Below are 25,148 nucleotides of genomic sequence, written 5' to 3'. Positions count from 1 at the left end.
TCTCCCAACTATTAGGGGACAGAAGGGGGACAACATATGTGGCGCGCAGCACATTTTTGTGTGTCAAGCCACCCCCTTTAACCCCAGTGTGTCCCCCTGGACTATGCCCATTCCCAATAATATTAGCAGTTTGTTGTGTGTATTTCAGCTGCTGGCTTGTGTTCCTATAGATAGAAATCCTGTATACTCGCAGCGCTCTGACGGATTTATAGTAACCATTAGTTGAATTTAAGTGACATTTAGCTGATTTTATAATTTACTGCTTTCTGGATCTATTCCTAAGTGGGCACTCTGAAAGATCACGTCGGCTTTTTTTTTTCTTTTAAACCATTATGGAATTATTTAGAATGGATCAAGGATCAAATGTATGAGGAGAAAATGAGTATCCGATACTAAAGGAGGCGCTCCTATAGAGAAGCTGTCACAGTGATCTTAAGTGATTACTATCCATCTTACGGCTTCCTCAGTATTTAAGGGGGGGGGGGGGGGGAGCGCAAATGTTTTTAAATGTGTATTTGGTTTATCAGATTTGGTTGTGTAACACTTTGTGCTAACATGTTTTTGGAACTTTTGGGTCTTATAGAAAAACCTATTATAAAGGGGCAGAAAAAAACCCCATTCCTACAGCATTGTGGGTTCCGAAATACGTGTCTCTTTCTGAATTCAGCGCACTGTTGGATTACTAGCGGTATATAAAACCGTATGTGCCTGAGGACATGAAAGGTCCTCTTCAAAGGAACCAAGAATACAGACTGATGACCATAGGGTACAAACATATATAGGCTCTGCAGCAAAGTGATCACTCCAAGTGTAAGACTCGGTGCCGGGACAGATAGTAGGTGGGTTCCCAGAGCCCCTCTACTCATTGCCTTCCTTCCCATGATCTTGTCATCACCCATTGACTTCTCTCTTCTCCCTGACTCTGCTGCACACACTGTTTATGTCTTCATATTTTATAATCTTTCTGCCCTTGCATTAACTTCCTGGTGAATATGATGAATTTTTGTTTGTACCCACCACACAATGGACAATTGTGCTGTGTATAGATAAATGGATGATGGAGACTATAGATGATGGAAAGGGATGTGTAGAACTAAATGCGTCTCCATTACTTTACTGGGACAATGTAATATTTGCATGTGCTATTCTTCATATGCTCTGATGTCACAATGTACATAACAATCTCTTTCTGTGCAATATCCCTGTACTGTGACATCACTGTGTGTATTATCTCTGTCCTGTGACATCACTGTGTGTACATTATCTATGCACTGTTAGATCACTGTGTACCTTATCTGTCTTGTGACATTACTCTCTGTCCTGTTACATCACTTTGTACATGATCTCTGTCCTACAGAAAAAGAGTAAGGGAGGAGCGCTCCCTAGTGAAGCTGGTACAGGTGGTGGATAAGTAAAAAAACAGGGTAATACAGGTCTCCTCTAATCAGATGAATACTGTATGTTACAAAAACATCATCAGTTATGTAGCATCAAAAAAAAATAAATCATGTCAACGTGTCTCACAATGAACAACTGTCTTTTTCAAGCCTGTCCTGTGACATCACTGTGTGTATTATCCTGTACTGTGACATCACTGTGTGCATTATCTTTGTATTGTGACATCACTGTGTGTGTATTATCCCTATTCTGTGACATTATTGTGTGTACATTATCCCTGTCCTTTGACATCACTGTATTATCCCTGTACTGTGACATCACTGTGTGTATTATCCCTGTACTGTGACATCACTGTGTGTATTATCTCTGTACTGTGACATCACTGTGTATATTATCCCTGTACTGTGACATCACTGTGTGTATTATCCCTGTACTGTGACATCACTGTGTGTATTATCCCTGTACTGTGACATCACTGTGTGTATTATCTCTGTACTGTGACATCACTGTGTGTATTATCTCTGTACTGTGACATCACTGTGTATATTATCCCTGTACTGTGACATCACTATGTGTATTATCCCTGTACTGTGACATCACTGTGTGTATTATCCCTGTACTGTGACATCACTGTGTGTATTATCCCTGTACTGTGACATCACTGTGTGTATTATTTCTGTACTGTGACATCACTGTGTATATTATCCCTGTACTGTGACAACACTGTGTGTATTATCTCTGTACTGTGACATCACTGTGTGTATTATCTCTGTACTGTGACATCACTGTGTGTATTATCCCTGTACTGTGACAACACTGTGTGTATTATCCCTGTACTGTGACATCACTGTGTGTATTATCTCTGTACTGTGACCTCACTGTGTGTATTATCTCTGTACTGTGACCTCACTGTGTGTATTATCCCTGTACTGTGACATCACTGTGTGTATTATCCCTGTGCTGTGACATCACTGTGTGTATTATCCCTGTGCTGTGACATCACTGTGTGTATTATCCCTGTGCTGTGACATCACTGTGTGTATTATCCCTGTGCTGTGACATCACTGTGTGTATTATCCCTGTGCTGTGACATCACTGTGTGTATTATCCCTGTGCTGTGACATCACTGTGTGTATTATCCCTGTGCTGTGACATCACTGTGTGTATTATCCCTGTACTGTGATATCACTGTGTGTATTATCCTGTACTGTGATATCACTGTGTGTATTATCCCTGTACTGTGATATCACTGTGTGTATTATCCCTGTACTGTGACATCACTGTGTGTATAATCCTGTACTGTGACATCACTGTGTGTATTATCCCTGTGCTGTGACATCACTGTGTGTATTATCCCTGTGCTGTGACATCACTGTGTGTATTATCCCTGTGCTGTGACATCACTGTGTGTATTATCCCTGTACTGTGACATCACTGTGTGTATTATCCTGTACTGTGATATCACTGTGTGTACATTATCTCTGTTTTGTGACATCATTCTACTTGCGGTTTAAGGTGGTCATAGTAGAGCAGGGCCCCATTACTATCTTGCTAGGGGGCCCATGGTTACTTGTTCTGCTCATGCATATAGTAGATAGTGACTTAATGTCATCTAATGACTGAATGTCACTGAAAGGTAAACTCAGCAATATGTTAATGCTACTATGGACTCCCGCCCATACTGAGGCCGAGGAATCACCATGTTCTAGTCGCCAAGTCCCAATAGCTTGAACTTAGCATTGCAATCTTGCACCGCAAACTCAGTCCTCTAGATGGCAGTATATCTGCAGATAAAGTATCCCAGAGATAAAAATCTAGGTGTATACATTTCTCTGGTATAATTGTGGTTTATTGTATGTTTGTGTTCTCTATACAGTTCTTATAAATTGTAAATTATACGGTTGTCGTCTTTGTAAGTAGATTTTACATAATGTGCTCTGCAGCCTGGCACATCTGGTCGTATGAAACAGCCATGCTGTATATTTAGTACAATGGCCCACACTTACCAAGGCGAATTAGCCTCAGAAGTGGCCATAAGGGCACATCTCAGCCTCTGTGCCCCACTTGCCATTTTTTAGGTTGGGCGCCGTCTTCCATTTGAGGCTCTGGAGCGCCGGATAGCCAGTGTCATCACTTGTGCCTGTCTCAGGTATAGAACATAGGTGATATATGTAAGCCTTAGCTTCTGTGCATTCTCCATTCCTATATTGACATTTGCTTGCAGTCTTCAGTGTACCGTCCGATCCTTGAGATGGCTGGCATCATGTAGTAAACGATACGCTCCTTACATTTTCCTAAATGCTTCTGCTTTCTTCCAAGTGGTATAAGGAGGATAAAAAAAACCCTGGCACCTGCTGCTACAGCAAAATGGAGCGTCACTCCGGTTGTTACGTCCCTTCACAGGTTTTAATTCTGTACTCACTGAAAGTATCACCATGGTTGCATATTTAAAGGGAATGTTCACCTTTGTACACCAAATTGAGTTTATATATAGCATCGATCTATGCAAAAAGTTGAGTAACTTTTTACTTGCATTGCATCACTTACCTTGTTACCTGTCTCATGTCACCCAGAGCTGAACTCACAATTCTGCTGGATGTTACAATACAAAAACATCTCTTCTTGGGGATATTTGATGATAGGATTGTCTCATCACCAAAGGACACAGAACGAGTGTGGTTTCTACTCAAGTGGACTTGGTCTGTCCGTGTATTACATGGTTGCATAGTCTTTTGGCATGTGATGGTAAATTTCCCCCTGCTGGTATTTGACCAAATCTAATGGTCATGGTACATTTATAGAGACGGAATTTTTTTTTTGATAAGAGAACCCCATTAATAGTTTTAGGCTAGGAACACAATGGACAGGTCAGCTGTGGGATGTGTATGGCGGACCTTGCGTAGTGGACCAGGCCACAGCAAAAAATACAACCCAAATTGGTTTAAGACACAGATAGCCGACACGATCGGGGGTGTAGCTATAAGGGGTGCAGCAGTAGCAGATGTTACTCAGTCTTGACCCTGACGTTTCCCCAAGGTCACTCTGACACAAAGTATCCCACTATTTCAAATGGCACATGGTAAGTAGAGGCCCATTGCAGATTTTGCAGTGGGGCGCAGGAGCTTCAGGTTACTCCTCTGGCCATGGTGATGGGGGGCTGACCTGGCTGTTAATTTTTGCTTGGCAAAGGTTAAACCTCTCAAGAATAATTGACTTGCTGCAGTGGATGGGATTTGTTTATATCTCATCCACTACACTGCTATTGTATGTTGAACTAGTAACAAGAAATTTTACCATGGCTGCAAGCTCACCCTGTGTGTCCTGGGCCTTAAAGGGTTCTTCAAGGACAAGTTCACACTTACTTTGCCTGGGCTCTATTTGTAGATTTTTAGGTTGGTTCTCACCCACAGTCACGTGATGGGAAATAGCACCTGAGTCGCCCCATCTCCTCCCTCCCTCTTCCCCGCTAATTACTTGTACTATGGAGGATGACTGAATACAACATTGTAATAGTAAAGCCAGCCAGTACAGGTAGTTAATAGAGATGAGCGAACACTGTTCGGATCAGCCGTTCCGAACAGCACGCTCCCATAGAAATGAATGGAAGCACCTGGCACGGCGACCGGCCGCCGGCAAAGTGTACATGCCAGGTGCTTCCATTCATTTCTATGGGAGCGTGCTGTTCGGAACGACTGATCCGAACAGTGTTTGCTCATCTCTAGTAGTTAATAGACAACCTGGAAAAGGAGGAGGCCTAGTGACTCAGAGGTCGAATACTGGTTTCCGATCATGTGACCCAGGGTTAGAACCAGGAGTCCCATGGTTTTTCACAAATTGAACCCAGAGGCAGTAAATGCTGAAAACTCTCCCTGAAGAACCCCTTTGTTTGAAGTGCCAGATATTCACCAGCAAACACTGAGGGAAATAAGGATCAAGCTGATGGATTTCAATATGCCCAATCTTAAATTCTCGGAGAGATAAGCCACTAGTAGTAGAGAATAGAATAGAGAGGCTTCCCGTCATCCACTAAGCACACGTGTACTGTTCGGCTAGGCATGCATGTGTATAGGAAGATCAGGAGACACAGCCATCTTATATGTACGGATACCATTCCCTGCGCTATGCAGTGATCTTATGTGTATGGACACCATTCCCTGCGCTATGCAGTGATCTTATATGTACGGACACCATTCCCTGCTCCATGCAGTGATCTTATGTGTACGGACACCATTCCCTGCTCCATGCAGTGATCTTATGTGTACGGACACCATTCCCTGCTCTCCTGTCTTGCGGTGGGATAGTTGGTCTTTGCTACATGACATTCTTCTACCATATCTGGTATACCGTGTAGAAATTGAACCATCAAGACATACCACCCCTGAGTACATTCAGGGGTGTCATTTTGACAGTTTAATAGTCTCCTATAAATAACACTACTACTGATGATCTTCCCAAATTTTTTTTCTAGAATAAATTTCCTACTTACATTGTATATTCTTATGGCTAATCTGTTGCCCTTCCTGAATGATGTGACGTCCTCCGCCCCCCTGTCTTGTTGAATTCTTAGGCTATGCTTTTCTTATTCTGAAGCGTCAGTGGCCGTCTCAGATTAATGGAAGAGCAGATCAATACGCGGTTTTAGGCTCAGCTTTTAATGAAATGATTAGGGCGGTACATCCCTCTTTTATCCTTTCTGCTGCCTTTTGTTTGGGGTAAATAATCACACTATTAGGGAATTGATTTTATTGATATCACGGAACAACAAACGTATGCATGTGACAACAGAGGGGGGAGCGTCTTCCATGCAGGATCAGTCTCCGCAAACAAAACTACAGTTTACAGGACACCTCCGCCCAGTCTGTAAGGAAAAAAGAGAGATTTGCATGAAACAATTCCATCTGAACTTACAATCTATATGTGAAGGGAAGAATAGAAGTCCTTTGCGGGCAGGGTCTTCTCTCCCACGGTACCAGTTGGCCACTAAGTTGTCTATTGTACTTGTCTTTATATTATGTATGTAAATCCTCTACAAATGCAATATATAATATACAGTAAGTAATATTCTCATTTATAGAAATGGACCGCCTCAGGTTCCGGTCCAAAATACCCAGTGTGAACTTACCCTACGAATTAGAACAGCTATAGCATCACCGGACACTTCAGGGTATGTTCTTACAAGCCAACTCCCAACTCTCCCATGCATTTCAATGGGAGTCAGTAGCAGATTTGAAAAGCTCATTGAAATAAATGGGAAGCAGAAAATACAGCAGTCAATGAAGTGTTGCTTTTTTTCCTGCCTCGCATCTCAAGGCATTCTGTAAGACAGAATCCACTTAAAGATAGATCATGATTAGAGATGAGCGAGTACTCGTTTCGAATAGAACGCACCCATAGGAATGAATGGATGCAGCCGGCACGAAGGGGGTTAAGCGGACGCCGGCCCCGTCTGCGTGCCAGCCGGCTCCATTCATTGCTATGGGTGCCTGCTATTCGAAACTGCAATTTCGATTAGTACTCGCTCATCTCTAATCATGATGCTTTTTTATTTTCACCATTAGCTGAAAAATCAGCCAAAAGCAAAACAATCTGATGCTGACTCCCAATGAAATGCCTGAAAGAGTTGAAAGGTGTTTTTTAAAGTGAGTTCCACCTCAAAATCAACCTGCAAGAAAAACTGTGTGTGCCCTAAGGCCCCATGCACATGAGCTAGTGTGCTGTCTGATGGTCCACTCCATTCCAATGAACTTAGAGCAGGTCCTGTCTTGCTCCATGTCATTGGAGCAGAATGGATCAGAAGCCCCCTAAGCCCTGGTGTACATCAGCGTTTTCATTCCGTCTGGGGGAGTCCGCATAGGGCCCCCCCCCCCCCCCCCGAATGGAATACCAAACGCAAGTGCATGTGCTGTGATGTTAAAGCACACAGACCCCATACACTATAATGGGGTCTGTGTGCTTAGCGTGCGCTGCCCGTCCGAATCATGTGGACAGGAAAGTAGATGGTGAACTACTTTCCTGTCTGCAAAATCCCCCCAGAGATCTGGTGGCCAGCACACAGACCCCATTATAGTCGATAGGGTCCATGTGCTTTTACTGCACCAGCGCTTGCACTTGCGTTTGGATTTTGTCCGGGGGAGTGCACCTGACGACCCCAACCCCCTGAGAAAACGAGAGCATACAGGTGAGTACATCACAGGATGCATTTGGATTGTCACCTGCATTCCACTGCTAAATGACCCCTCTTTGGTTGGCCCACCTTTGTTCGTGTGTATGTGGCCTTAGGTGGACATTCTGGGAGGGAATCAAAAGAACATTAAAGAGGACCTTTCACCATATCCGGGCACAGGCAGTGTTATATACTGCCGGAAAGCTGACAGTGCGCTGAGTTCAGCGCACTGTCGGCTTTCCCGATCTGTGCTCGGTGTGAAGAGCTTACGGTCCGGTACCGTAGCTCTTCTATGGTCAGAAGGGCGTTTCTGACCATTAGCCAGGAACGTCCTTCTGCCTCGCGGCGCCTATCGTGCTGTGCTGTGGAGCAGGGAGGAACTCAGCGCACTGTCAGCTTTCCGGCAGTATATAAAACTGCATGTGCCCGGATATGGTGAAAGGTCCTCTTTAACAAGTATGTTACAGCTATATCTAGACACAATCTTAAATATTATTTTAATTGTGGGACAACTCCTTTAAGAATCACGTTTAGCTGTTTCTTAAAGACTTTGATTAAGACGTTTAATCTAAACATCAGTAAATCCTATAAATACTGGACTTCCGTTAGTATTTGCTGCCAAAGTCTTGAGCAGATTAGTTGATTTTGGCTCCGCGCACCTCCCAGGCATGCATTTAACAGCAGCATACACACACTCCAAGTAAACACAATAAAGTCATCTCTAAATACTTGCAGCTAAACAGCTTGAGGCTGAGGCCCCACATTGTGGAAATGCAGCTTTTTTTTGTTGCAGATTTTGTTGCTTTTTTGTGACAAAGCCAAAGTGTGGCTACAAAAGGAATAGGAAATATATAGGAAAGTCTTATACTTCTACCTCAATCCACTCCTGGCGTCAGCTCAAAATACCACAGGAAAAACTACAAGAACAAAAAAACAAACTGCGTTTCCACAACGTGGGGCCTCAAGTTTTTCAAGCTATGGACACTTAATGCATTATTGCATAGCACTCGTTTTGTTCTTTTTTTTTTTTTTTTTTTTTTTTTTTTTATAATATGTCTTTATAAAAATACTTTGCCTTTTATCTTCTGCAGCCTGCATGTTTTCTCATACATTGCAAGCTGCTGTGGCCTGTTCTCAGTAAAATCTGATGTCTCCATCTTAGGCTGGGTTCACATCTCCGTCTGGTATCCAACCACTTGCAAACTATTACCAGCGGATCCCTGAATCCATTTGTTTTTTTAACCGGATTAGTCAATGTGTGTCAGTTAAAAAAAAAAAAAAAAAAAACGTTTGCGTCCGGGTCAATGCACACGGAGTTTTTGGGCGCGGATTCAAGACTCTCAGTTTATCTATTTTTTCCTCCCCCCTTCTTCATTCTGAGGGAAATCCAGACTGCAAAATGGACACAAACTCATTGCTATCTGTTTGGATAATGGGTATTAATCCGGACAGTTCGAAATCAGTTTTTGAAGATTTCCAATACTGATTTTGAACAGATTTGCCGAACGCTGTTTTTTTTTTTTCTTTTCTTTTTTTTTAGGCCGAGGCCCCACATGGTGAATCCCATCCAGTCCACACCTTGCAGAAAAATGTGCGCAGCGACACATTGAGATTTCTAAAACATTGCCGTTTTGGAAATCATAGCATGTCTATTATACCTACACAAATGCCGATGGTTTCCCTATAGGTATAATGGAAGCAGAAAGGGCTGCAGGAAAAACCACCATGCGCTGCTCCCATGTTTTTCCCACAGTTTTTCCTACGTGGGGCCTTAGCCTTAGGGTAGAAGCACATGACTGTTTCATCCGTGAAACTTAGTCTGTGTATTGGGCAGATTTACCAGCTGGAACTTCATGTTGGGAGGCAAGAACTCCTAGCATCTTAGATAACTGAGATGCAAGGAATCCCAGGCCCAGCAAGAAGTGCAAGCCAGTAAATTTGGCTACCACATGGACTGAGAATTACAGGTGAAACCCTTAGTTGCTTTTTGTACTCCCTGTCCTTTATAGTTTCTTGCCCTTTATAACCCACACCTGGATTTGGCTTCAAAAACTTTAACCTGAGGGTGAGGACACACTGTCAGGATTACTGATCATTTCTTATTAAATAGAGAAATAGTGTTTCAGAACGAGCCATCAGACAGATTCTCTAATAGATTTCACTGACAATGGAACAGAGTAGGGGCAACACGGTGGCTCAGTGGTTAGCACTGCAGCGCTGGAGTCCTAGGTTCGAATCCTGCCAGGAATCTGCAAGGAGTTTGTATGTTCTCCCCGTGTTTGCATGGATTTCATCAGATTCTACAAAGACATACTGATAGGGAAAAAAAAGTACATTGCGATCCCTATATGGGACTCACAATCTACAGAAAAAAAGGGAACAGAGCAGCCTGCAATGTATGAGAAAACATGTAGCCTGTAAAACACAAACTGTGGAAAAAAAATCAGCAAAGACCTATTGGAAAAATGGTGCCAGAAAATCACAGCAAAGGGCCCGTGTATTAGCTGGACATTATTACTCCCAAATTAATTTAGTGACTTTGTAGTCTGATCAGAAACCAAACAAGTGGTAAACACTGGGACATAAAGGACTAGTTCACATGGGGCCAAAGGGGTGGATTTTGACAGCGGAATCCATGTCATAATCCACCCCTTTACAATGGTAGTCTATGGAGACCACTAGCTGCCCTTTCTACAGGTGGATTGCGCCTGGCAGCTGCAACCTCCCTCCAGCGTCGGCCCATTCATTTGAGCCGACTCCGGGGTGGGGGAAGCCGTGACCACAACATCATGGCAGGCGGATTTTCACCATATTTTGACTTGGCTCCCCGAGTCAAAATATGGTCAAAATCCGCCCCACCGTTCCCCCGTGTGAACGAGCCCAAAAACAGCTCCTTCAAAAACTCACAAAATATCTTACACTGTACAGTATATTAGAAACACTGCAGCCATAGGGGCCGCACGGTGACTCAGTGGTTAGCACTGCAGCCTTGCAGCGCTGGAGTCCTGGCGTTCAAATCCCGCCAAGGGCATAAAACCATCTGCAAGGAGTTTGTATGTTCTCCCCGTGTTTGCATGGATTTCCATCCCATATTCCAAAAAAGACATAATGATAGGGAAAAATGTACATTGTGAGCTCTATGTGCGGCTCACAATCTACATAAAAACAAAAAAAAACACTGCAGCCAAATTATATGGCAACTGCTGTATGACCCTGATCCTGCTCAGAATGGTCCTACCTTTTGGTTCTTATTAGGATCCATCACACGGAGGAAAGAATTTGGTGTGGAATTTCAGCGCTGAAAATGCTAGCAGGGAAGGAACCTATTGAAGTCAATGGGAGGCGCTTTTTTTTCAGCACTGAAATTCCACACCAAATTCCTCCGTGTGACTGGACCCTTAGGGCTAGTTCACACGTGGGCAAAGGGGAGGTTTTTGACAGCGGAATTCGCTTCAAAAACCTCTCCTTTAACATGGTGGTCTATGTAGACCACTAGCTTTTTTTTTCCTCCTAGCGTTTTCCGCCTGAAGAAGCGACATGACCTTTCTTCAGGCGGAAAACGCCTGAAGAATTGCATAGAAGTGAATGGGAGGCGAAAACCGCGTGGTAAAAAACCGCGCGGTTTTTTGCACACAAAACCGCGCGTTTTTTTGCAAAAAACCGCGCGGTTTTCGCCTGCAGTTTCTATAGCACATATAGGAAAAAAAAACCCTAGCGAAAACCGCTAGCGAAAACCGCGTCAAAAACCGCGTGGAATGCAAAAAACAGCGTCAAAAAAACTCCTCGAGGTTTTTTACCTCGCACAAATAAGCTAGGCGGTTTTCACGTGTGAACTGACCCTTAGACCAGGACACACTGTCTTTACCGGAGCCTCATAGTGAACACCTGGAGTATTATAGAAGGGGTTAAAAAAAATTATAGAATAAACCATGAATCTGCAAGATTTTGAGTAATATGTAGGAAATAACCGATCGACACTTCTATATCTGATCCCAGAGTTCTCTAACAGATGTGTAACAATATCGTAGTCTGTTCATCTTATACATTTATATAGATTATGGTAAAACATAGAACTATGTTATAAAACATGAATCTGTATTAGGTACATGTACACACTACACACGGGATTCTGCTGTTAGATGCATTCAGTGCACACATTGTAGTATATTAGATGTCTCTGATGCACACACTGGTGTCTTACCCCACGCATAGAGGGCGCCATCTGTGCTACTCTGGAAAAGCGGAGAGAGAGTTATAACCTGGACAAATCAATAGTGTCCCCATTGCCCAGTGTAATTCACCTTTTCAGCATAGTATTACATAGTATTAGATTGGTACAGGAAAGATACAATACTAAGATCACATTACTGTATTGGAGGTCCTGCGTGTGCACGGTGTCTTATTTTATGGGCCTTTGTTGCTGTCTCTTCCCAAAAACTACTATTATTTTATATATTTCACGGATTTTCCGATAACTGTAACAGAATCTGTTCACACTGAACTTTGACAAGCTTAACATAGAATGTATTTGCCTTTAACAGGTTGTTCTATGTAGCCCACCTCTATCCACCTGCCCAGACTTTATATAGAGGGGTCCCTTGCATGGGATCCCTACTGAACAAAGACAGAGAGATGCTCTGTAGGGACAACTCCCATCCGGGCAGAAGCTTCCTAATGTACGCATTGCATGGACAGACATTCAGTTGCCAATCATAGCCAGAAGTCGCTTCCTCCACTGCCATCAATGGAAATCCATGGAAGACATATACAGGGCTGTATGCAAAAAGGCCTTGACACAATTCTCTGCTATGGGATAAAGCTGTAATAACATTACACAGTTGCTATTAAACAAAATGGCGTGTGATAAAAACAGTGAGGTGGTCACGATTTCTGCAAGCCCTTTAAGTAGCTGATCAATGGCAGTCCCAGGTTTCTGACTATCACTTATCCTGGAGGATAGGCCATCAATAAAAATTAGTTGGACAAGACCTTTCAGGGCTCGTTCACATCTGCGCCCGGTCTCCGTTCTGCAGGTTTCCGTTTTCTGCACAAAACAGAGTTAGGAGACGGAAACCTGCAGGACTCTTTCATATCCATTCATTTGAATGGGCGAGAAAGATGTCCGGCCGTGAGCGGCGGTGAGCGTTTTATGCTCTCCGCCGCGAAACCGTTTTTTTTTAAAAATCAGACACAGAGTCGGACATGCAGTACTCTGTGTCCGGTTTAAAAAAAACGGTTTCGCGGTGGAGAGCATAAAACGCTCACCGTTGCTCACAGCCGGACCCGGTCTGACAGGTTTCCGTCTTCTGCATGCAGAAGACGGAAAGCTGAGAACGGAGATTGAATGCTAGTGTGAACCCAGCGTAAGCAAGTTATGTTAGTACTTTGTAGGTTACCGTATGTAACCAATATTTAGTATGTCCAGTATACCGTAGTGTTTAGTTGTACAGTAGATGTGCTGTATGGGTTTGTGACAGTGTATGGTATAGTGTGCAATATTTCAATACCTATGGTTCATATCCAAGTACCTCCTAAATATTTAAGTCCATGAACCCCTGACCTTGATCTGTATATGCCCCTAGTAGAGGCACTCATTTATATACACCTATCTCATATATTTGTATGCACATTTCAAGTATATAGGATTTAAAGGGTTTGTCCAGCCAAGGAAAAGATTTTAAAAATCCTGCGAGTGCCGTAACGCTGGCGCCCTGCACTCGCTGTGGTATTACCTCTCCAGCAGACACAGCCGCCAGGTAACTTAGTCTTAGATTCAGCGGGACAATCCTGGGTGCTGCCCCCTGTCCTGGACAGTGAGAAGTATGTAATGACTTCATCTGTGTCTGGACCAGAGTGTAATGGTGAAGCAGAAGGCCATCCCTGCCCCACCATGAGACCCCCTGTCTCTGTTCCCAGGAGATTGGAAGCAGGCATGACCTACTATGTTTTATTTTACTTTATTTTTTAATTAATTTTTTTTTTTTTTTTTTTTGGGGGGGGATGCATTTTCCTGTGGGGGCACCAAAAAAGGACATTATACAGTGGGTGACCTTATACTATGAGGGGCATTACACTGTGTAGGGGCACAAAGGGAATAGGTGGATGGTGGGACTTGCAATACAGATGTTGTCACAAACACAAAGTCATCCTATTTGCCCATCCCCTGTTTCTCCAGTTACGTTGCTGCCCCGTCCACACACCCCGACATGGGAACGCTACAGCTAATCACTGACTCAAGTGGGGGCATATCATCAGCAGGGGCTGGGCGCCAAAAGAATGAAAGTGTTGAGGTTTGGTGAGGTCCATATGAGTTTTTGTGGTTGTACAGTATACTGAGCTTTTTTTTTTTTTTTGGTTAGCTGGCCATCCCCTTGAAGGGGATATGCCACAAGGAGAGCAGGAGGTCCTTTCCCCCCTGACTGCAGCCAAGGTGAATGAAGGCCTGACTGTGGTAAACGGGGGGAAATGGATCTCCTGTTTTCCACTCACATCCAGCTGAACAAAAAAGTATCCTATAGACAGGGGATGAGTATATATAGTGGCAGAAGCTCTTTAATATTATCTCCTTATGCATTATGTGAACAGAGCCTTACCTAGTTTATCATTACCGCTATAAGCCCTACTAGATATTAGGCCTGGCAATTACACATTACATCACAACTAGTATTTTATGTACTTTCTAGGTTTTCTGATAACTGACTTAGCATTTTATTACAAACTGAGGTTTTAACACTGGAACCCCAACAAATTTTAAAGCGTTTTCTAGGACTTGCCTATTGATGACCGGTTGTTAGGATAGGTCATCAATATAAGATTGTTGGGGGTCTGAAACCCAGCTCTCTAAAGAGACAGCAGCACTTTCCCTGTTCCGATGATGTCACATAGTACAACAGCAGCTCAGTCCCATTCAGGTGACTGCCGATGAGTTTCAATACCAAGCACAATCCCTTCCATACATACTACATACGGCACTGTGCTTGGTATTCAATGAAGAGGTCTCCGCTTCCTCTTCTAACCCCCACTAATCACTTATTGATGACTTAATCAATATGTATGTCCCGAAAAATCCCTTTAACAGTAAAGCATTCTGATACAGGGTCTGGAATTCTACATCTATCCATCAGTGCCGGTAACCATTTTTCTCAACGCTGGCAGGGGGAGGGGGGGGGTCGTCGTTTCCTAACCCTCATCATTTCTTCACTATTGAATCTTTTAAAGCATTCAATCTTGCGGCAGTCTGTATAAAGTAGCCTGATGAAAAGAAAAGATAAATTCATATTTTACACGAGACGCTGCCACTTCCAGACTGTCCCCGCCAGCAGTTTTGTTGATATACTCTCTCATTTATTATTGAAATCAAAATCATACTGTTTCTTCCCGTGAATGGCAGCTACGAACGCGGCCCCGGCTATTTAACTCCTGAGAAGAGGCAACTCCAAGATGCTGCCGATTCCTAATTTTAATTAATTTACCGTCCCCTTTTGCCTCGGAATAAAAAAATCAAAAGAATCGTTCCTGGGTTTTATTAATACGCAATGAATTAATTCAATTATAAGGAAACGCTGGACTGTGTATTCTTGGGTTTGCCGATGTCTATTTCTTCCTGTATTTATATGCAGGAAGGAGTCAGATGGGAATTGCAGCAGTATAATGAAGTGCACATAAGGAGAGGGAGTCATAGCAGCAAGAAGGAACACAAATCCCTGGAAACCTAGTCCCACAACACACAGGCCTGCTCAGCGAGCGAGATCTCTGGGCTGTGAGAGCAGGTGTCCTGACTCTTCCTCTGCTCACTCCTATTTCCTGCCTCCCTAAAGTTTTCTTGTTTTTTTTTTTAATTTCGACTTTTTAGAACAATTTTTACTGATTAAATATTAAATCCTCACGAATGTGACCTATTTTGGCCTCCAACATGCTGCTAGATTTTTTTTTTCTTATTTTTATCTGGTCTTCCTATCGTTTTTTTGCTACCGATATAGCCATAGAAGAGCTTTTTTTTTTTATTTTAGAGTGGGGCAAGTCATATTTTAAGGAGCATTAAAAAATATTTATATATATATTTTGTAGCGGGAAAGCTATATAGTAATTTTTGTGTATGTGGAGGAAGTTACAGAATTCACTATGCAATATAAAGAACATTGGGGCGAAGTTATTAAGACTGGTATTTCCTATGGCAGTCTTAATTCCATTGTGTGTTGTAATATTGCCTGAATTACTAAGGGTTAGTTCACACCTGCGTTTGGTAATCCGTTCAGGGAGTCTGCATGGGGTCCCCCCCCATTCAGACTCCAAACGCATTGGCAAGCGGTGTACAGTGAGAGCACATAGACACCATAGACTATAATGGGGTTCGTGTGCTCTCCGCGCAGTGTCTGCACGGAGCATGCGGATAGGGAAGTAAATCATGATCTACTTTCATGTCCGCATGATTTGTGTGATGCAGCGTATGGAAAGCACATGGACCCCACTATGGCGCCCGTGTGCTTTCACTCCACATCGCTTGCCAGTGCATTCAGTAGTCCGTTCGGGGGTCCTCAAACGGATTACCAAACGCAGATGTGAACCAGGCATCAATAATTCAGGCCCACCATGGGAGCTGGAGATTTCAGGTACAACTCACTCAGTTTTTTGTATCAGTTGTTGGACGTTTGGTGAGCCAAGTCGTTCCCATATTAGCCTTCCTTGAGCGTCGACCTGCTCCACCCATTTTCGTTAAAAACGGTGAATGGAGTACAGAAACAACAATATGGCACATCTTTGATAGGGGGAAAAAAAAGTAGGCTATGTTCCACATCTATAGCCATCAGGTGTAGATGGGTTATGTTTATTCTGTGGGCCATACAAATTACATAGTAAGGCATCACCATGCACCGCAGATATATACAGTAAATGCTGCTAAGGGGTTAAATGTATCCATATTTTATCAGCCATCCCCACTTATTATTCGAAGGATGCAACCTCATGTCAACCTGCAGTGATTTACTGAGTGTCACCTGCAATATTTATGCAAGTTTCTATTGTAGGTATCTGTAAATATATTAGGATTGTCTCTATAAGGCTGTGTTCACATGGTCTTATTTGCAGACCATTATTGTGCCAAATACAGGATTAAATCTCATTAGAGGGAAGCAAGGAGATGGTGCCTTTGCAATGCAAAGTTTTCTTGATTCTGTTGAATGGGATCCAATCTAATTTTTGGCACAAAAAGTACCTCGCTCAAACCACAAATATGGCCGTGTGAATGCAGCCTGGAAGGAATAAGAGAAGGATTTGTACAACACTTGATAAATGATAATCCTCTGGATACAAGCGCAGATTACTAGTGTCTCTGCAGCAGCCCATATACATGACCGGCTCAGACTGGCCCACAGGTGAATCATTGTGCCCCTAGTGCACACTGCTATATGGAACAGCACAGTCAGGGGTAGATTAAGTACCATAGACCTAGGGATGTTCAGAAACCTCCTTCACCCCAAAACTAGGGAGGTTCAGAAAGCTCAGGCCCTCCTTCACCCCAAAACTCCCTATGACAGAATAATGTCCCATAGCGGCCCTACATGTAGTGTAATGTTCCATAATGGCACATACTTTGTGTGGACCAAAGTAGTTCTGGATATTTTAACAACATTTTTCAGGTTTGTCACCCACAAATACTATTCAGAGTATAATAGGCAAAGACCCAGAGAAGGTGACCAAACATGTTACTGGTGTTACTCACCTCCCCTGGGCTCTGGCGCATCCTCTTTGGGCCGTCATGACCCAATGTGACCGCTGAGGCACAATGACAAGCCTCATCAGTCTCTGACATTCAGTAGGTCAGAAGAGGCCCAGAGAGGATACGCCAGAGCCTAGGGGAGGTGAGTAACAATGAGTATAATAATGGTAGTTCCAGTATGGATGTGTTTGGTCCGAACTAAACTACCAGGTAAACCTTGTAACTAATTTGTACGGTTCGCCTAACCCATATTCTCCACTTGTAGACTCCAGAGCCCTGACACAGTTAACCACTGTATGGCTGAGTGGCGGTACAGTTGTTTACAAGATCGGATTATAATGTGGCAAATGTGCATTTTCTCTAGGGCCTGAGGCTCTAAGGGGACCCAGAGGTTACCACATATTTCTTGTACATTATAATCTGTCTCATATCAATACTCAACCTTCAGCAATTCAATATAATATACTGACAGATTTATTTAAGAGTTTTTATATCCAGTACACACATTTAGGTGCAGAATCCGGCAAACCAGTGTCCTTCCTACCTGGGCTCCAGTCGCCAATCATCTTGCAGTATCTCTCTATTGCTTGATGTCTGTTGCTCTGTAAGCACCTATTCTCTGCTAAGGCTAGGGTCACATCTGCATTCAGGTTCAGGTTTCTGTTTGGGAGGGTCCACTCGGTTTCCATCTGAAAAATGCGGAGAGAAAAACGCTGCTTTCAGCACTTTTCTCTCTGCATTTTTGAAGCGGACAGGGAAACAGAATCCCGTATGGAGAGCGAACATTGGTGTGAACTCGGCATACGACAGCACTAGAAGTGGCAAACGTAATATTTACATGTATCTGTATAGTGGTCCCCCAGAATGAATTTTTCTGGAAGGCTTTCAGGACACTAGTCCAACACTGATATTAGATGTATGTCAGCTAAGCCTGCTAATTCAGGCAGGTCCTCCTAAGGGTCCATTCATACGGAGTTTTTGGGTGCTGATTTTGACGCTGAATCCGCATCAGAATCCACGTGGAAAAACACCTCCCCATAGAGTTCTATGGGTTCCGCTTGCTTTATTTTTCCGCTCGCAGAAAAAAAGCTTCCTTCAGGCAGATTCCACCTGCAAAAACCAACGCAGTCAATGGGAGGCGGAAAATCCACGTTGCAGAATTGGCAAAAACAGCTAGTGCTTTTTTTCAAAGTCCATGCACTGTGCTGGAGGAAAAAAATAAATAAATAAAAAAGCCTCAAAAACCACTCCAAAAACCACTTCAAAAAAACACTTCCTAATTCCTGAAGCAGATTTTTTCCTCGCCAAAATACTCTGTGTGAATGGACCCTAAGAGAGCCTTCACACGGAGTTACGCTGCGCTCATTCTGAACGTAAAAACACATACAGAATGAGTGCGTAAAAAACAGCTCCCATTGACTTGAATGGGAGCCGGCATACACGCGTAATACATTGAAAGCAATAGGGAAAAAAGCCTCCCATTGATTTCAATGGGGAGCGCACGTATGCCGGCTCCCATTCAAGTCAATGGGAGCTGCTTTTCACGTGCTCATTCTGAACGTGTTTTTAGGTTCCAAATGAGCGCAGCGCAACTCCATGTGAAGGCTCCCTAACGCTCCTTTGATGGTAGGTGTCAGGGGATTACAACTACCTTTATCCTTGGCCTTTTAAATTAAATGCCTTCTTCAGATTTGGCCTATTCTTAGACTATCAATATAGTCATCAGGAGCCCAGCAGCCCCCATTGACTATAATGGGGTCTGTTGTTTTAAATCTGAAAGCGTCTGACAATAAAAACTGTGCATGTAGGACTTTTTCATCTGCTGATTTCCCGTGGACTGCGATTGATCTCCTTAAAATGGTAGTCCTACATCTACCATTATCTATATGAGTTATCAGTCATCGCTATAAAACAATATCTACTTATGATCCCATACCATACACAATTCACAGACTTTATTTCCAATTTTGATCATGACAACTGATTCCTAGATGTAATGATTTCACCTTTAGGTTTTCGTAACTGCTGTCAATAGACATGGCGAGGTGGCCATGAATGTAAAGTCACCTGTATATTGATATATACTGGTTTGGAGTGACACTTTCCAGTATATACAGAATCAGAGTCTGAAAGGCACAGCAGCTTCAGGGAAAATAAAATTCCCGGCAGCTGCGATTGGGGTCCGAGGACATTCTTGTTGCCTTCGTCCAGGTCCTGTACAGATAGAGAGCTTCCATTCACTCACCAAGGGGAAAATATTCCGGTAGTTTCCTGAGATAAATCTCTTCATCTTTCTCCAGGAAGACACAGATTATAATACGGTCAAACTGAGAAATGAAATAAAATATATTAGTACATCTTTTAATACTTAACTGGTATTATGGCGACATGAGGCAAAAAAGAGGGTGATTTGGAGGACAAGAAGATAGAATTGTATGCAACAAAGTAACTGAGACCCAAGAGGGACAAAGATTACTGCTGCACTGATCAAGAGGATGCTGAGAGGAGGTCTAAGTGGACATCAAAGGCTCGGGAACAAAAAGAGGGAGCCGAAATTAGATATGTAAATGAAGCCAGAATAATGCATATGATAGAGGTCAGATCAGGAGATGTTCTCCTCAGACTTCCCACAATCCTTTAGGCATCTCGTATTTCCTAATGAACATAATTATTAAGTTCTTTTGATTTTTTAGAAAACGATTAAGTCTAAAAGCAGAACAGTGAAAACATGAACAGAAAAAAAAAAAGACATAAAATCTGCTAAGAATACAATGTAATATACAAAAAGACTGCGCGTACAGCAGTGTGCAAATGTTTCGGGCAGTTGTAGAATCGGGCTTCAAAGAATAGTTTCAGAAATAGAGGGGTTAATAGTTTATTTTAGTAAATTAACAAAATGAAGTCAACGAAGAAAAGAGAACTCTAAGTCCCATCAATATTTGGTGTGACCTTTGCCCTCTGCCTTCCATCAGTTCTTCTCGGTACTTGCAGACAGTTTTTGAAGGAGCTCAGCAGGGAGGTTGTTCCCGCCATCTTGGAGAACTAAGCTCAGATCTATGAATGTAGGGGCCACACGGTGGCTCAGTGGTTAGCACTGCAGCCTTGAAGCTGGAGTCCTTGGTTCGAATCCCGCCAAGGGCAAAAAACCATCTGCAAGGAGTTTGTATGTTCTCTCCGTGTTTGCGTGGATTTCCATCCCATACTCCAAAGACATACTGATAGGGAAAAATGTACATTGTGAGCTCTATGTGGGCTCACAATCTACATTTAAAAAGAAAAAAAAAAAAAAAAAGATCTATGAATGTAGGCTTGTTCCAATCCGTCTGTCTCTTCATGTCATCCGAGACAGACTGGATGATGATGAGATCAGGGCTATATCTGCGCGGGCCATATCGTCACTTCCAGGATTCCTTGTCCAAAGGGCAAAGGTCACATCAAAGATGGATGGGATTTACATTTCTCTTTTGCTCATTAATTTATTTGATAAGAAAAGAAAGCTCTTTTAGTTTTGAAAACATCCTTATTTTGCAGCTAAAATCTAGCCCCACACTATACATATAACGTTCTGTTCTACAAATTGTTTGTTTCTACACGCTCATAATGTTACGTGTGTGATAGACACAGATACACATTGCAGCAGCGATCAAACAATTGTCTGTTCTTACACAGCAAAGAGGTGGGAGATCAAGACTGCAGAGATTTCTGAGATCTGTCGCGCTGCCTGCTCTTCCTTAACAGAACCTATTCACATAAGTAGTTGTTAGTAGGCAGTGTAGAAGCTCTGCAGAATCTCTGAAGCCGAGATCTGCTGTGTATAACAGATGTGCTGCTTAGACAAGAAATAATATAAGGGTCATTCCATATCAAGTGATCCAAATAGGAATATTTTTTTTACCTGACGTCTTTAGATTTTTTTTTATTTTTATTTTTTATGAAGTACAACTTAAGTTAATTACAAATAAAAAGTTTTGATTTTTTTTCTTCATCAGTTAATTTTTTATAGACTTCTAAAGTTTTGAAAAAGTGTGAATTTTGGCCTGGTATGGCTTTACATTTTTTAACATATCTTGGGCTAGAATTAAGATAAATAGGTGGGAGAGGCATCATTTTTCTCAGAGCGGTATCGGCTTTCATGTTTCTTTATATTTTGTTTTGGAGAAATCAAATTCAAAATTTTGATGCGCAATTGTGAAAAAAACGTATGTTCTAAAATTGTGAAAAAAATGCATTTGTGTTACTTGTGTTCTTGGTTATATTTGTACAGGTTTTCAACTTGGGACCAAATTGGGATCAATTTTTTTTAAAAAAAATTTTAAGCCTTGAATCATCTGATTTTATGTTTGTGTGAGCTTCTTCCTTTTTTCTTTTCAAATTACAACTTGCTGAATTCAACATTTATATGCAACAATAAAGAGAAACAAAAAACAAATCCCATACGTGCCAGAATAAATACATCTTATCATCATAACACAACTAGTCCAGCATTTTCAACCTGAATGCATTGAACAAACCGAAAGAAAAGAGCTGCTCATATCCTCAAGTGCGATTTTCTAAATAGTCTCATCTAAATAGTCCCTAATTATATGTTAACAAAAGTACAAGAACCAATATTTATAACACCTATTTCTACATGTAACAATTGTTTTTTATTATATCACTAAACATGTAATTAATTAAGAAAAATAGTCCAGTAGATAAATCCTCATTCTATAAAATATGAACCAATCAAACAATTAATAGGACATTTTTAAACTACTGGCCTTTTATCATCAATTTGTCCTTTCTAGTGAGTGAAATGTAATCTTGTCCATAAGCGCTTACTAGCAATGGCCATTTCCTTTTGTGTCAAAGAGTATGTCCGGCCTGTCATGGTGTTAGGCTCCACCTGAGTTAATATCTGATTTTTGTTGACTTGTAAAATGTCTGGTTTTCTTGGATACAAAAAGGATGGTGCTGGACCAGAAGGATGCAAAAAAGTCAATTTTATTGTCTTCATTTTCACAATCTTTGGATAGTACAGTAGCCAGCCACCAGCGCCGATCATATTCACAGGTCACATAACCAGTTATGTCATCCATTGCCAATCTTGTGCCGCCTTCTACCACTTCATGGACTTCACTGTCATTTTAGACCACAGACTGAACAGATCTGAATTCAAGATTTTCGGAATGACACTGTAATAGTTATATTTTAAAATATTATCCCATCGCGATCCCAACTTGAATTTTGGTACAGATGTGGCTAAGGGCATAGCAGGCCCATGTGCATTTTTTTGAAATTTTTAAATAAAATGTTTTTTTTCGGAAATGCGTTTTAAAATTTTGCGTTTGCATTCACATGGGTAAAATATTAACAAAGATACTCTTATGACATATTTAGTGAAAGCCTGTATAGTTCTGAGTAGAATGGCGTTTATTTTGTTTCTCTATCTTTTTTCTAGCCTAAGTTATGAGGAGAAATGTAAAGGCAGGAAACACCGAAATTTGCACTTTTTCTGAACTTTGAAAATCAATTAAAAATCAAAAAAAATTTCTAGAATTTTTTTTTTCTTCACATTTTGCATTCTCTGACACACTATTACCAAATGACAAAATCTCAAAAGAATTAAAAATATAGAGGGAAAAATCATTGGTTCACTTGACACGGAATGACCCATAATCAATTTACAGGATAATTGAAATTTTTCTGCAATACCCACTGAGCGCCATCCTATTCAGGGCTGCTCTCTTTTACATGATGATAGCATTTAACGTGTATGCTGCAGATTTATTTTTACAAAATGGTTTATATATGTATATATATATATATACATTCACATAAATACACTTTGAGAAGATGACAGGCAGAGTGCTAGAATCACAGTATAGCTCTCCCAGGTTTCTGACATTTGTGTGGTCCAGGAAAGGACTTGTGTAGGCCTGAGCCCCAGGAGTGGGTCCTGTGGCTCGTTACTGCACTTCAGGGCAGATCCCGGGAGTGAGAGGAGGAGGCGCCTGGGTCTGTCCTGAAATACTGAGAGTCTGGTGAGACCGTACTGTGCTATTTTGTTTGTACGTGTGGTTGTCAGGAAGCCACAAGTATAGTTAGCTTTATACTGTTTAGTTAGTGCTCGGACGACCAGGGTTTTGTTTCATGTTTTCTTGCCTGAAGTTAAGGCTGTATTTTATTTTGCTTACTTTGTACCTGATGTGAAGGTTTGCTGGGTTTTTTTTTTTTTCCAAATAAACTTGTTTGCACAAGATAATGTGTCCCTGTCTCTGACTGGTTAGGTCCGCACCATTGCTGCTACTCCCCCCCCCCCCTACACAATACACACACACACACACATACTATATATATATATATATAATATATATATAATACACACACACACACACACACAGACAAAATTGTTAGTACCCCTCGTTTAATGAGAGAAAAACCCACAATGGTTGCAGAAATAACTTGAATCTGACAAAAGTAATAAGAAATAAGAAATTCTATGAAAATGAACAAATGAAAGTCAGACATTGTTTTTCACCTGTGCTTCAACAAAAAATTTTTTAAAAAATAAAACTCATATGTAAATCTAGCCTTACCACCCTAGGGTGAAATCTGTAACAAGCTGGCAACAAAATCTGTGACATACATGGAGTTTGTTGCTGAAATTTGCAACAAAATTCAGCACAGGTTTTTTTTTGTTTGATCTGTTGTGCACATGCACTTAGAACTGACTATACAAAAACCACCCAATAATGGGCAGTAATCAGTACATGGTGAACAATGTAGAATTTTACCATAATTGGTTCCTTTCCTAACATCCCTTTGTATAAATAAACCACTTTGGCAATTGTCCCAATACTGAATTTTCCGGACTGCTGACTTATTTGGGCCATCCTTTATTTGTGCTTCCTTATATCCACGTCTCCCTGTGACCGTGTTTATCACTGCAGTTCTCTTGTCTATTTCATCTGTTTACCACTGTCCTTATTTTTTTGTATTTTCCTCTCACCATGGCTCTCACCTTGTCTTTTTTCTCCTCCAGATAGCTCCTAATAGATCCCAGCGCCACTTCAGCGGCCTCCTCAGCAGGGTATCCTGTGCAAACAATGGTTTTACTGCTACGAAACTACTGTCAAAATACAAAAGTACAAACAAAAAAACAGAAAGAAAGAATACTCACCAAAAACACCAGTCGAAATGCATGGGAATGCCTATAAAATATTAATATTCATGGTCAATAATCAGCTTAACAAGTAACTATAAATTCAGTGCTATGTATAGTTCATAGTCATCACATATAGGTGCTCCGAAACTTTTGCCATCAACAAGGCCCCGGTGCAATCTTTTGTCTGGGGCCCCCTACCTCATCCCTACAGCAGATTCTTGATAGTGATGGTTACGGGTACTAAGGAGTTTAATCCGCCTTAGTGTGGTTAGGGGAATCTGTGGGTCTCCTTGGCTTATGGGCCAGATGGAAGCTGCAATCTTAATACTGATGCCAGTGCTTATGACCCTCCTAAGGCTCCTGGGCCCCAGTGCGACTGCCCCAGTGGCGTAACTACCGCCATAGCAGCGGAGGCAGCTGCCACAGGGCCCGGGACATTAGGGGACCGGTGACAGCCGCTACCGCAGCTATCATTATACTCGGGGGTCTTTTCAGACCCCCGAGTATAATGATTGGCTGACCGGGAGAGGTAAGGGAACATAAAAAACATGTTACTTACCTCTCCACGATCCTGCCTGACGTCCTTTCTGATGTCTCTGACGTCACATGAACCCAGCCTGCGTCCCGGGTCATGTGACGTCAGACGTCATTAAACAAGGACGGCAGAGGCGAAGGCAGCGGAGAAGACCGCGTAGGAGCCGGAGACAGGTAAGTAACAGTAGTTT

At 42.1% G+C, this 25,148-nt stretch overlaps 1 protein-coding gene across 2 annotated transcripts in view; it reads right to left on the bottom strand.

The window, feature by feature from the left end:
- Positions 1–6,126: 6,126 nt before the first annotated feature.
- MACROD1 (mono-ADP ribosylhydrolase 1) overlaps positions 6,127–25,148 on the bottom strand; it is a 496,680-nt gene continuing 477,658 nt past the window's right edge. Inside the window, exons 7-11 of one of the 2 annotated variants that reach the window (XM_075281509.1) lie at positions 24,439–24,469; positions 24,280–24,353; positions 19,522–19,603; positions 11,763–11,793; positions 6,127–6,256 (exon numbers count right to left, since the gene is read on the bottom strand). In XM_075281509.1, the coding sequence (XP_075137610.1) occupies positions 11,789–11,793; positions 19,522–19,603; positions 24,280–24,353; positions 24,439–24,469 (192 nt within the window). In that variant the 3' untranslated portion in view covers positions 6,127–6,256; positions 11,763–11,788. The remainder of the gene's footprint in view (positions 6,257–11,762; positions 11,794–19,521; positions 19,604–24,279; positions 24,354–24,438; positions 24,470–25,148) is intronic. The other variant, XM_075281508.1, reaches the window with a different exon arrangement.

This window comes from Leptodactylus fuscus, chromosome 7, assembly GCF_031893055.1.
Source record: "Leptodactylus fuscus isolate aLepFus1 chromosome 7, aLepFus1.hap2, whole genome shotgun sequence".
NCBI classification, from domain to species: Eukaryota; Metazoa; Chordata; class Amphibia; order Anura; family Leptodactylidae; genus Leptodactylus; species Leptodactylus fuscus.
Note: the sequence above shows the minus strand (reverse complement) of the source record. Positions and strands in the feature narration are given on the sequence as shown.